Source organism: Hermetia illucens, chromosome 1 (assembly GCF_905115235.1).
Source record: "Hermetia illucens chromosome 1, iHerIll2.2.curated.20191125, whole genome shotgun sequence".
In the NCBI taxonomy this organism is placed as follows: Eukaryota; Metazoa; Arthropoda; class Insecta; order Diptera; family Stratiomyidae; genus Hermetia; species Hermetia illucens.
In genome coordinates, this window is record NC_051849.1 from 126,172,163 (window position 1) to 126,186,409 (window position 14,247).

General features: G+C 40.5%; 1 protein-coding gene across 4 annotated transcripts in view; it reads right to left on the reverse strand.

Annotated features, from left to right (window-relative positions):
- LOC119647214 (ras-GEF domain-containing family member 1B) overlaps positions 1-14,247 on the reverse strand; it is a 1,018,095-nt gene that overhangs the window by 700,815 nt on the left and 303,033 nt on the right. For all 4 annotated transcript variants that reach the window (XM_038048042.1, XM_038048043.1, XM_038048040.1 and 1 more), the window contains one exon: positions 4,637-4,762. In XM_038048042.1, coding sequence (XP_037903970.1) covers positions 4,637-4,762 — 126 coding nt within the window. The remainder of the gene's footprint in view (positions 1-4,636; positions 4,763-14,247) is intronic.

Below are 14,247 nucleotides of genomic sequence, written 5' to 3' on the forward strand. Positions count from 1 at the left end.
GCGTTCTGGGTGGCCGCCGCCAAGACCCCCCGCGGACCTAGTTTTTTGCGGTAGGAGAGAATCTACACGGTAGCGTACATCTTGTCGCTTTATCCCCGAATCTGCGGTGGTACCAGCAAATCCCTGGGTCCGTGGACTGTCTTGACGACCTGCTACCTGATCGCCCTTTTCGGGTGGCAGACCGTGAGCGTGCTCGCGATCTGGCGCCCGAACGCTGAGCGTCCAACGTCGCCCGCATCTCGGCCATACTGGCTGTTAAAGCAGCAATCTCGCGCCTCAATTCACCCACCTCATCCGACGGTGGTTGAACGGCCGCCAAGGTTGGGCGTACGTACACCTCCTGGACCTGGTCGGCCGTCGCTGCCAGTTCCTCCAAGGAACCGGATACGCAAGCGAGGATCGCCTGGGTGCCCTCCGGGAGCCGACGCAGCCAGAGCGACTTGATCAGGTCATCGCCGATCTTGCTCCCACCCAATTGCCTCATTTCACGAAGCAATTGGCTGGGAGTTCGATCACCCAACGTTAAACCCGCCAGCAAGTGGTCTAATTTTGCCGACTCGCTTGCCGACAGGCGCCTGATCAACTCGCTCTTGAGCTGCACGTACGATGTCGACTTCACCACGTCGGACACCAGAAGTATGGACTCTTCGTCCAGGCCGACCACCGCGTAGTTGAAACGGGTCGCGTCCGATGTGATGCCGGACATTTGGAATTGTGCTTCCAAATGCACGAACCACAGCTCGGGGTTCCGCCGCCAAAACGGAGGAACGCGTACGGCGAGGGCGGTCACTTGCGGGTCCGATGGGCCTGCCGCGTCTTTATTGTCAAAAGACATTTTTCTTACAGAGAAGTACGAGATTGAGATGTAAACGCGGTGAGTTTATACTGAAACGCGTTGAACTTTACACCGACACGGCAGGCCGCACCCACAAATGCACGCACGAAACGAGAAAAAATGACGAGCGAAGCGGACGCTCTCCAGCGCAGACCAAAAACACCACCAATGAAAATGGAGAACTCGCGATGCTAAACACCTCCACGCCGTCTCTTGCAGCGATTTCAATTTTTTATTACTATTTTTTTAACTGAATAAATAAATAAATATTATATATAAATGAATAATAATTTCACTTAAGTATAACTCCTCGACGGCGGCGCTGGTCGAGTTTGTCGGCTGTAGCTGCGGCGTTGGCGGTGCTGGGGACGTCCGTTTGTTGCTGTTGTTGATCGTTGTGGCAATGATGACTAGTCCGGTGCGTGAAAGGTGTTGTGCAGGAGGGCGTGCGTACGGGAAGTCGCGTGAAAATCTACTTCTGGTGAGGGTCCGACGTGTGTCGCGCAGTACACTGTGTAGAGAAGGTTTTCTCGCGTTTTTCTTTCTTGCCTCTGCTCCGACTCGGGATGTGGAGATGCGACACGTTTTCGTGATGTTTACAACGGCACTCCACACTCAACTGTAGATGCGAACGCGTGAAAATCGCTTGCGGTACGGTCTACTGATGTTTTGGAAGGATTTCTCAGTCTTTGGAAGTTCTATTTCTGCCGTGTTGCTCGGACGAATTTTTGTCGTTAATAGAACTTCACCAATGTCGGCGATGGTGGACAATTATTCACTTTTAATATCGGGGTCACCAATTAAGTAATTAACATTACTTATATTTATTAAAATATTTAAGTGAACATTTATTATTAATGGTTATACATATTATTTGTCCTAATTCTAGTCAGCGAACTCAACTCCCGTTTTCCTATTTTCAATTCAAAAAGACTTCAGTATTTTTTATCAATTCGAAACTTAATATTAAATATCAGTGACATTTACGAAAAACATAATTACTGCAATTCATTATTTTTTTCTTGTGTCTACTACGTTTTTTGACAACAACTCATGGCACACTTTTCTGCGATCTTCCACTCCCTTGGCGTGCTACGCAAAGTGGATAGATCCGCGCCATCTATTCGCTCGCACTCGCAACATTCGAAATAAATTTCGAATGCTGCGAATCCTGCCGCGCCACACCGGCATTAGATTCGTGGCGTCTACATCACCAGCTTCCCTTTCTTCCGCTCTTCCAGGTAAATGTGGAGAAAGGGGTTCCGAAGTCTCCTTCCGCCGGGGTCCGGTCGCAGCCTGATTTCCTATTTCCCCCCAAGGTGAGAGTTGCCGTTCTTTACTCTCTGGCTGTCTGCCCCTTAGGCACTAAATGCAGGCTTTCCATTGAGGTAGCGCGCCTTCCGAAGATTTCTACGGGAAGGATATGAATTTAGTGGGACCTTAAAAACCCACACCTAGGCCGCGGCCCAGTTTGAAGATCTGAGTGCTGTCTACAGAACAATAGCTCTTGAGTATATTCTTGTTTTAGTGGGCAAACTGGCGTATCTAGGTCAGCCGAAGTTGGCCGAAGTTTCAGAATTTTGCACTTGCATCGTGTTGTTTAAAGTTCCTGGGAAGAAGGATTCCAAACTGGAGTGAACATGCTATAACTTCCCTGATAGGAATACCAGAAAATCTCAAACATTGAAAAGCATAGGTAAAAGAACCAAAAACTACAAAATTTTCCTGAAATGCTGAAAAAAATATTTATCATACTTACATTTCCGCTTCCAAAGTAAGTTTCATTGTAAAACTGAATGAGTGAGTTTAGTATAAAGCTCATTGAAGAAGTGGACAGCTGTGAGTAAAGAGAGGCTAAAATTCACTAAGGAAGAGGACAACTGGTCCTCGAAACATCTATATACCAAGAATGTGGCAGATCAGTTTTGATCACAAGACAGAGGTGATCTTATCATACTTCCTTGCACCTCTATCCTGCGGCGCAGCGTAATCGAAAGCAACTACAGGTAGTACTTCCTCCGTATATATTCAATTTAAAACTTGACAAGGGTATGAATTCTACCATTCAAAACCGCCAGGTTTTTAACCTTGACTGGTTGCAGCTAAGATAACTACTTTCTGTTTCTGGAGGAGTGGTCCTGAGTCGCATTAATTTTAGGAGAAACTCATTCTTATCCCTGAAAGCTGTCTGGCCGGGTTCTGTTCGCTTTCTTTTTCTACCATAGATATTGCCGTTGCAGACTTTCTTTTTCTACCATAGATATTGCCGTTATCGTCTTCCATACGGATTAAGTGACCCGCCCACCGCAACCTATTGAGTCGGATTTTGTCGATATATGGTAAAAAAAATGTTTTTCTGCATTTTCTTACCATAAAATAACCGGACAAAACGACAAACTCAATAGTAGAAAGAAAGACAGCCCTTACAGCCAAACAACTGGATAATGAACATTTGATGTATAGGCATTTGATGTATAGGAAGTAGTATCAGATCTAACATCAGGTGCTTCCCCAGTGGGACTAAAGAGATACAGGGAGGATGTCCCTTCAGACTATTTTCACACACTGCTATGAATTTTAAAATTGGGCGTGCGTTCAATTCAATGCATTCACCACTATTAACCGATCATAACGAGTTTCAAGCAAAAACATTCGAATATTTCTTGGTTAGAGAAGCATTTAAAACCACCCCTGATGCAAATGGTCAGATCTCAGCACCATTACTAATGGAAGTTAGTGAGATCGATACATAGCGCTCATCAAAGGAGTATCTTAAAGAACTTCAGAAACAGCAACGGGGAAAACCCGAAAGTTCACAGAGCGGTCCATAAGGTATGTCCATTACCGTTAGAATATCAACAATATATCAAGACTTATGGACCGGAACTAAGACCATAAGCTTTTACGGAGGCTAAACAAAATGTAAATGATTTTTATTGTACAAGTAGCACTTATAAGGGATACAAATTTCGTCCAAACGCATGTTTTCTACGAAATAACAATCAAAACCTCCTACAGTATAACAGGAATTTATTTATAAGTGTTTTCACCACCGAACTGACCACCCAACTGACAACAAAGGGACTTTCCCTTGTAAACGCCCACAAATTGAAGAGTCATCAGCGAAAATGGATGATGATTCACTCGGAAAACAGATCGTATCAACCATCACCGACCAATTAGCTAGAGGAGCTAAAATGTAACAAAAAACAGAGTTTCAGCAACTTAGGAAGCGAGGAAAACCAGGAAGTCTACTGTATGATTACTTCTACAAGCTGCAGGTGAAATTAATTATTGCTGTAACGAATAACCAATAAGGAAAACTAGATCCATTATTAATAACTCCACTGTAATTGAAAGAGGAGCGCAAATCATCCAGTCGCTTCAATCTAAGCAAGTAGTTTCTGCCAGTCATCACAAGACGATTTTGATAGCTTAAGTTGTAGCGAGGCATTGTTGATCTTTCAGTTTGTTTTATTATAGTTCTCTTTTTCTATAAGCAAGGAATACTCTAAGTGAATTCGCGAACCCCAACTCAGTGTCCTGATTCGGTGTTCCTGCTGGTACCCCATAATCAATTACTTTTTAGAACGAATTACAAGTATGTTGAGAAAATGACAATAAACGTCAGTAGAGTTGCGCTTGCTAAAGTTGAAATTCCTAATCTAATTATATTTGGTGGTCTGATACAAAAGAGTATCTTTTCGTTCCAAAAATTTCACAATGCTAAATAGGAAGATCGCATTTGGATTTTTTAAGAAATATTGGACGTATTGCAATGTTATTTATATTCTTATTTACCTCATCCAAGTGATTCGTTGTGTTTGGCATGAGAAGATCCACCAAGGATTCAAGCGGCCCGGAAGCTATGGTAATACCATCGGCCGCATAAACTATTCCACTTGGGTCAACTTCCAGCTCTGAGTTCTAGAAGGAAAAGAAAAACAAAAATCAAAACATATACATATGTCCATGCTCATCAACTATCCTAATGTACGATTTTCAAAATTTATTTCTGAATGCATGACCTTCCATGTTCGGTGTCAAATATTTATTAACACTTGCAGTATTAACATAGAGTGGCCAGATTATTACAGCCAATCACATTTTCCATCCAATTTTAAGAGCATGATATTTTTTCATAGCGTTCAAGCGTTTAGGATATGATCAAAACAAGTCTTTAGCATAAGAAATAGAACTCATTTTTATCGAAAAATATATGTTACATCTTTAGTATGTTAACTTGCACTAATTCACATAGGTATTAGGCTTGATAGTAATAAACTCACGGTAAAATGTATGTAGGTATTTTGGAAATTCATGTGCAGCATAAAATACATTGCATTGGAGATTATTCGCGAACTGGGCAATGACGCCATGTTGACATAGCAATTTTATTTGTACTTTACATTTTACTTTATGAGTCTATTAAGAATCATCAAATCAATCAAAATTTGTGTGTATAATAAGTGACCAATTCAATAAAGTTTCATTGTTCAAGTACCGAAATCTTGAAACTTAGGTAAGACTGCCTAGGAGCTTGAACAAATTCATAGGCAATTACGCCTGTTTGGTTTTCCGACTTTGGGAATAGTCAAAAACGTTGACCGTTGTCCGTCGAGCTGGGTACTATAGAAGAAGAGAAATTCTTTTCTGACGCAACTATTGAGCTCAAGTTTCATCGGTGTAATTGTGATTATATCCATTTTCGTGCAAATGAGTTACAAAATGTCGGCGTATTAGAAAAGTAAAAGTAACCATAAGTAACATCGGTGACACCGGTGAACACCGGTGTCGAGGTACGAAGGCAGAAATCCTCACACGGAAGGACGGACCACTTTAGCAGTCTGAGCAGACTTTCTACAAAGATTGCAAAGATCAGAACGGCGATTTTCAAGCAAGGTTACAGCGTTTGGAAGAGCTCTGGCAGACTTTCCAGGAACATCATGGGACGATTTTGGACGACTTGTCTTCAAATTCCATCAAGAGGAAGGCGTATTTGGAGGAATATGAGACCGGAGAGGAAACATACAACTACCACACGGTTCAAAACGGGTATGGTGAAGCATGGATCCATCAGGCACAATACAGACAGCAGTGGACTATCAACAACAAATCGGGTACAATTGAAGCGATTGTCGATTCCGAAGTTTAATGAGAATTATAACGAGTGGCACATGTTCAACGGCATGTTCACGTCATTGATTCACCAAAACGAAACGTTATCTGTGGTTAAAAAGATGCAGTACTTAAAGACTCATCTGCAAGGTGAAGCTGCGAGAACGATTCAATACGTGGACGTGAGTAATGAGAATTACGCCCCAACAATACGCATGTTGCAGGAACGATTTGGCAACAAGAGGGCAATGGCATGGTATTACCTGCATAAATTCCACAAACTATCAGTGGCTAAGGAGGAGTGCGTTTTCTCCATCAAACAAGTGATGGATGTCTCTGCAGAGTTAATTGCCAACATGAACAGCATCAGTGTCAACACACATCATGGGGATTTGTTGATCATCTACTCAACAAACCAGAAATTAGACCAACAATCTCGACGATTGTGGGAAACATCTTTGGGAGCAAACCCAAACTTTCCCAACCCAAGGGTTTTATAGAGTTCTTAACGTGTCGGTTCAGGATATTAGAAACATTGTATATTTCTCGAAAATGAGTTGAAGCTGAAGCACTAACCGCGGCGACATCAACAACGTGCAGTATTTGTCAATCCATTCCCTTGAATTCAACGGAATGGATTCGCAGCAACGGAGAAACGTAGTGAAAAGCGGAGTTTATGCTGCAACTGTTTGAGAAAAGGACATGGTATCAATCAACGCCCATCGTACGACAAATGTCGTGTGTATTCAAAAAAGCACCATTCTTTGCTACCCAGGGATGGAACCACGAGCGACTCAAAAAACTTGGCAGCCGACGCTGAGCCATTCGTCTCAAGCAACTAATCATTATTGGCTAAGGATGTAGCCCAGCTTCAGATTACTAGCAACAGTGCGAGTCAGAGTGCAAAGCCTTTCGCGCGAGTGGATAACGCTAAGAGCTTTGATGGATTCCGGATCGAAACGGAGTTTCATAACAGAATCAGCTGCTCAGTTATTAGGATCACGACGGCGATAAATCTCCAATGACGCTATCCGTCAAAAATTAGCTGATCCCACATGCGGAACCCAAGGACGGATCGACATTTAACTAGGAGCTGATACTTATAGTGATTTTTCTGGGTCAGACTTCTTCGCAGACTGCACAACCATTGATTGATACTGATCAACCGGTAAAAATATGCTGCGAAATCAACGAATCGACGGCCGACGAGAAAGCAGCCATTGAATGATATCAGCAAACTACCAGACGGGATAGCACTGGAAGGTACATTGTCTGACTTCTATTTAGACAACATGCTGAGCCTGGGAGAACCTAGAGCAATTCCATTCAGGACGCGCATATTTGATTTGCATTATTGGAAAAACGGCTGGCCAGCAACGAGTCCTTGAGATGTCAGTGCATAGCATTCATGGAAGAATACTTAAACTACTTTAGCTTGCGAAAATGGGTAGCAAATTACAATGATTTGCTGGAATCAACTTCTGCCTCTGATCAGGAAGCAAAACTGCCATTAAACAACGATGAGGATGAGCACATCAAGGCATTAGGTTTACGGTGGCATCCAGCAAGGGATTCTTTCCTGTTAAAAGTCAAACTGGAAGAAATCACCGATGATGTGCTAACGAAACGTCAGCTTCTTTCTAAGATCGCCAAGTTATTCGATCCGCAATCATGTATCGTCGTGGGCAAAATATTGATCCAGCAATTGTGGCTACAACGAATGAACATTCCGGTCACAACTACCAGTTCTGCTGGAGATTTCAATTCCAAGGTGGTTACACTGCGACAATTTAGCCCGCATACAAATTTATGGGTGCGTCGGAAGCAGCGACTGCAATAGTCATTTACGTGCGTATTGAAGAACATGATGGCTCCACCACCGTTAAACTGGTTACATCAAAATCCAAGGTTGCCCCATTGAAAGTACAGATTAACAACATAAACAACAATTAATAAGAGAAGTATAACCCAGCAAATTCTTTGCTCGAATTAGCGTTGACTTCGCTCGGCCAACCACAATAAATAGAAGAAACAGTAGCTCTTGGCGGCGGAGAATGTGTAGAATATGATCAGGGAAAGTCTTTAGCATAAGAAATACAACTCATTTTGATCGAAAAATATATGTTTTATCTAGAGTGTAATGTTAACCCGCAGTAATTTGCGAAGTATTAGGCTTGATTTATGACCATTAAGGTAAAATGTATATTAAAAATTCAAGACAAAATTCAACATAGCTCAAATTTGTGTATATAATAAGAGTCCAATACAATAAAGTTTCAATATTGTTCAAGTATCCAAACCTTTTCGATGAAATTTAGGTAAGACTGCCTAGGCGCTTGAACAAATTCATAAGCACTTCGGCTTTGGGAACTTTAGTTGCTATTATTATTGTTTTTGAAAGATATGTGTATCTACCATACCTTGTTATATTTTTTTTTTCAATGTTCTGGTGGCAATGCATTTTCGACCGTAGTTTTTGTGGTATAATAATTGTTTGGACGAACACGTATTCTACACTAATATTGAGATTATTTAGGTTGATTTTAAATAACTTTTGTGATTTTTACGCCGTGATAAATACTTAATTAGCTAGTACTGTTTTAATTAATTTATTTATGTCACGGTCGTTTTATTTTGTTTTTGTTATGAACAAAAATTAAGATCTCTCTGGCGAAAAATTTCTAAGATAAAAACGTAGATTTTTGGGATAAAAAAGTTGATAGCCAATACTGGCAACTCAGTTGCATTGATTTCAAACGTTTTGCATCCGCAGTATACACAGATTCAAACAGAAAGTTGGTGCAGAATTTCAATTGGCACCAAATTGGATGGCAAGAGTGATCGTGATAGGTTAACCTCGTCTGGAGATGACGAAAAATGATGGATATTTGTGCCCAAAATAAAAACTCTTATTTAATAACCATAATGAGACAGATCCAGGATGCCAACATTTCAATATCAGTAAAGTGAGCTCGATGTCGAGTAAAAGAATTAGGTTTCTCATATTGATGTCCATTAAAGAAACCACCTCTTACCCCTACGATGATGATAAAGTGGCTCAGTAGATGCAAGTAACATTTGAATTTCATTGTTGATGTTTGAAAAAGGTGACTAGACTTCTTTTTACTAAAAATAATCAACCATTTAGTTCCCATGTAGTCTCTTTTTTGCAGAGTCTAAACTAAACCTTTTTTGTTTAGTGAAAAGAAGACATGGTGAAAAATTTAAAGAAGATTGTACGATAACAAGGGTCAAGCATCCATTCAGTTTAAAGATTAAGAAAAGAACTATGTTTTTTCCCTATTCTGTAAATTTTTTATTTTTTATAGCATACAATTGTTTCGGGGACCCCGTGCCGCCTTCATCAGTGCTAATACCTAATTCCATTCAGTATTATAACCTAATAAATTATTTCCAACAAAAGTAGTGGGCGCCTATCGATTGTCCAAAAGACAATGAGGCAGATGTTTGAAAACCAGAATGATAATCAAAGTACACGAATGGTTATTAAATGGCAACTTTAGATGTGTCTGCGATTCTTCTCTATCCCAAAAATAAAGCAAATTTCTTTAGATAAAATGCCAAACAAGAGCTTCTGATTGGCCTGGTAATTCACCGGAACTTAACCCCACGAAAAGCCTTTGAGTATCAATGAAAAATGCAAAATGTTGAAGAAAAATATTATGAAGCTGACACAAGCCCTTGTGGTGGTTAACCAGAGAAGCGATGAAATAAAAATAAACTGTACTAAAGGTATTGAAAACATACCATGAATAGTAAGAGGTATAATCCTAGCAAACAAAAAATAAATTTTTTTTTTATTCTTAACGTTATGGGATTAAAGTATATTTTAAATGCCTACTCAATACTGTTTAAAAATATAAATAATTTGTAAAAATTGGTGACATGTTTGTTACCTTTGCTTGCATATAAATTAAAATAAAGTATTTTTTCAAGGATGGCTCTAATAATTTGGCCACCGTATACTGTATACACAGATAACACAGGTCCACGAATTAATTTTAATAAATTAACACCAATACTTCGTACTACTTTATGGCGTCTTTATTTCCACTTTTTTCGAAAACGGCTATACCTATTGAGACGAAATTTGGTGTACATATGTTGACTGTGAAACCCCACGCATAGAGGGAAAGAAAAGATTTTTTGTGATGTTCCACATTTTACATTTTATTTAAATTTAGCTGTACAAGGTGCGCAATGAAAATGTTCAATTAATAACGTACGAAGTAGGGCATGGATTTGGCATCGGTTGCAAAGTAGGAGAGTTAAACTGTTAAAAAGTACAAATTTAACACAGGATTCATTCTCAGAAATCCAAAAAAAAAAAATAACCCAAAAATCTGAAAAGTCATGACTGAGAATCTATGTGAAACGTAGGCCTCCAGGTACCTTTCGTACCGATCTTCCTCTTCAATCTTTGACCCGTTCAGAATCGGGGTGGGCTCATCGTGATCGGTTGCGCCATTTCGCTCGGTCAAAGGCCTGATCTGTATCCCGTTCCGCGATTTTCAAATCGCCTTTCAGGGTATTAAGCCATCGTTGTTTTGGATGGCCTTTTAGTTGTTTCGCATCGGCTTCCATATTCAGACCAATTTGGGCAAGTTAATTCTCTGAAGTGCAAATTACGTGACTATGATATCGAAGAGGCCTCATCCGCAATTTTCGCACGATCGGTGCAATCCCATATCGATATCGTATATTTCGTAAATGATGACTTGTTCCACGCAACGTTTTCGTCTCCATTAATGCAAGACGCCGTTTCTTGTCTTTCATTGTCGACCAACACTTAGAACCATAGAGGAAAACAGGGCAGACGACATTGCGGTACGTTTCAGATTTGAAACGTTCGTCGACACGTCGATCACAAAGAAGACCAATTGTGAAACGTTACTTCATCTAGGTTGGGCGAATACGGCGGATAGCATTGATCCGAGATATTTAAATCGCAATGTTCTGGGGAGGTGATTACTATTGACATTGATAGTGGCTGTTCAATTGGGATCGGTCATCGAAAATTCAATTTTATTCAGATTCAATCTAAAACCGCGTTGCATGAGCAAGTTGCCCGAGATCAGCTTTGCTAGAATACGTTATGAAAACATCATCTGTATAAAGTTGGACGGATGTCACGTGTGACAATGTTTATAAACAGGATAAAGACGAGTAGTGAGAGGGTGTTTCCTCGATGAACACCGACGGAGTCACGAAACGATTTTGATACACTGGCCACTTCCAACTTTAATTTTTGGATCGTGGTAGAATAATTTATCTCAGCCTACGAGTTCTTCTGGTACTAAACGTTGACGCAGACGCTTTGCTGGACTATCTTTTTTTAAGGTTTTGTGTAAAACAAAATCTTATTAAAATCGTATTTTTCTCGGAGCCGCTTATAGAGATTGACACCAACTTTGGTGGAAAGGTGGGAACTGTGAAGGCTGACACATACAGTGAGTTACATCCTTTTACGTCGAGATTAAGGAGAGACCGCCAAACATGCAAAAGGGGGGTGTACATTTTTTTTCACCAAATATAGCCATCGATTAGTACCTTCCGAGGAGGGTCTTAATTTTACATTTGTTGGAAAGGTAGGAAGTGCCGTGGGTTGAAAATGATCATCTCTTTAACGGACCCATTCTCAGAAACAACTCAACCGAAAAATCTGAAAAAAATCAAGAGGCTGTTACTATATCGTGCCTAAGCTCCGAATACCTATCCTCTCACATACCCATATCCTCTCACATACCCATATCCTCTCACATAAAGTTAATAATAGTATATTGCTATAATTTTTAGTAATGGACTGCAAAACCCCCTTTAAGTTCATTCTAGCATCACGAATGTAACATAGAGCATGATCCTACCAAGTTTAGTGGAAATCGCACTATTACTAACAAAGTTATAATAGGTCAAAGCTGCCGCTTCTTTGCAAATTCAAGACTTTGAATGCCAATATCACTTGAAAGTGTACATTTCCACATAATATTTGCATATATAACGTAATACGTACTAATGGGACAAATGCACACTCAAATGTATTTATAAAAGGAATACACAAAACCTTTCATACCCGAAGCAACCAGCTTCCGGTTTCCCAACTTGTCTCCATATTAGAACTGTGGTAGTTTCTGACCAGTCAGATGCTGTTCTACCTTCTTCAATACCTCGATTGAAGAAATGTGATGTCCTCAGCTCCTGTTGTTTTCCTCGATTTAATCTCGTTTTATTGCTTCCTCGATTTTAATCTTGCTGACAGGTAGAATTGCATCAAGTTGCAGCAGTTGAAGTCGTACTATTATTAACAAAGTTATAGTACGTTAAACTTGCCTGTTTCGCAAGAATTTACTGCAGCCTGGGACACGGTCATTGCGGCTTAGACGGAAATGAGACCTTAGATACCTCAGCAAAAGAGAATTCAATTTCTGTCGGAAACGGAACTAGCAATTGGAGAGATAATAACATCGGTCAATGCTTTTATTAAAAACTGGGCACAATCTTCGGTACTGCAAGATACAAACATACTGTAAAGTTTACCCTATCGAAAAGCAAGAAGACTTATGGAAGTATTGTAGGCATTCTGATTAACGATGACTCACCGGCTGGACACATTTTCATAGTAGTGATTCTACAAAGTGATACATTTTCACCTTGTAATGAAGAAACGGAATCAACGGAACATTTCCAATGAGAGTGCCCTGCCTATGGATACATCGTACATAAGATTTTTAGTGCTGATGTACTCCAGCTGCACATCCACTAACAAGAATCCTAGGATACGTGAAGAATCGCCGATGTTCCGTGGCCGTGGGCGTTGAGTATAATGTACCACCACGGTCTGAGTTCTCAGAGTCTACGCCACAGTTAGATACTAGACAGCTACCTCACTCCCCCTTGCCCCTCAAGGGGGGAAATCAGTGCGAGTACACACGATTTCAAATTGTTTTGCCCTTGAGTATGAGCGAGATGTACCGAAAACCCGATCAGCTGTGTTTGACATACCGCCCGGACTTGCCAATGTATTGGTGAGATTGGCAAGTTTTTGCTTATGTATAAGTGAATACGTGAAACAACTTTTTGCTATATGGGTGAGCACGCCGTAGTACCAGAATAGCAAAAGCTCACCGATCTCTCTCTTACCAATACGATTTGACGAAGATTATGCCTTTTCCTTGTTTAGCGTCTCTGATGTGTACAGATAAGCTTCTGCAAGCACATTTGCAAGTGGGGTCATTTTTGTAAGGGTACTGCCTATAGTAGATCTACTGTGGTCTACGCCTTTCCCCACCCCATATGCATATACATACTGCACTCTTGGAGAACATAGAATGCCAACATCTCAATGAAGTGAATAGTCTCTCTCACAGTTAGATACTAGACAGCTACCTCACTCCCCCTTGCCCCTCAAGGGGGGAAATCAGTGCGAGTACGCACGATTTCAAATTGTTTTGCCCTTGAGCATGGGCGAGATATAACGAAAATCCGATCAGCTGTGTTTGACATACCGCCCGGACTTGCCAATGTATTGGTGAGATCGGCAAGTTTTTGGTTATGCATAGGGTGCGTAGGGGGTTTGTGTGGTCCGGGGGATTTCGTTGAGGCTCGGCCCGGGGCGTGCGTGTTTGTTGTTGGATGTCATGTGCATATTGCTTGGGTGATGGGGAATTGCTTATCAGGTTGACATATTTGGAAGCGTGTGAATATTAGACCGCAGGTGAATATGTAGTAAGTTTGAAAATGATGGTTTTTTGTAGATTTTGTTGAGGTTGCTGATAAGGGGTGATCGTTTGAGTGCCATGTGCTAATTGTTTGTATGACGGGAAATCGCTTATCATGTTGATATATATTAAGGACTGTGTGAATATTAAACCGCAGGTGAATATATTGTAAGTTTGAAAGTGATGGTTTTGTAGATTAAAATTTACTCCGGCTGAGTTTCTTGTGGTTACTAATAAGAGGTAATCGTTGGAGTTCCATGTCCGTATTGCTTGGGTGATGGAAATCGCTTATCAAATAAAATAACATAAATAGTTGAATTACGTTAATTTCTAACGAATTTGCGCAAGTCAATATGGATGAATGAACGAGAAAACTGATTGTGTGCCGCCGTCGGTATAAATTGGAATTTTCGTGTTAAGTTACGTGGAGTTATAATAATAATAAAGATAAAAGTGATTGTGTGCGTGTGTCTACCATGCGTACAAAGTTTTGTAGACAATAAAAAAACAAAAACTGATTGATTGTTATCGGGGGGTTATAAAAGTTTTTCGTAAAAT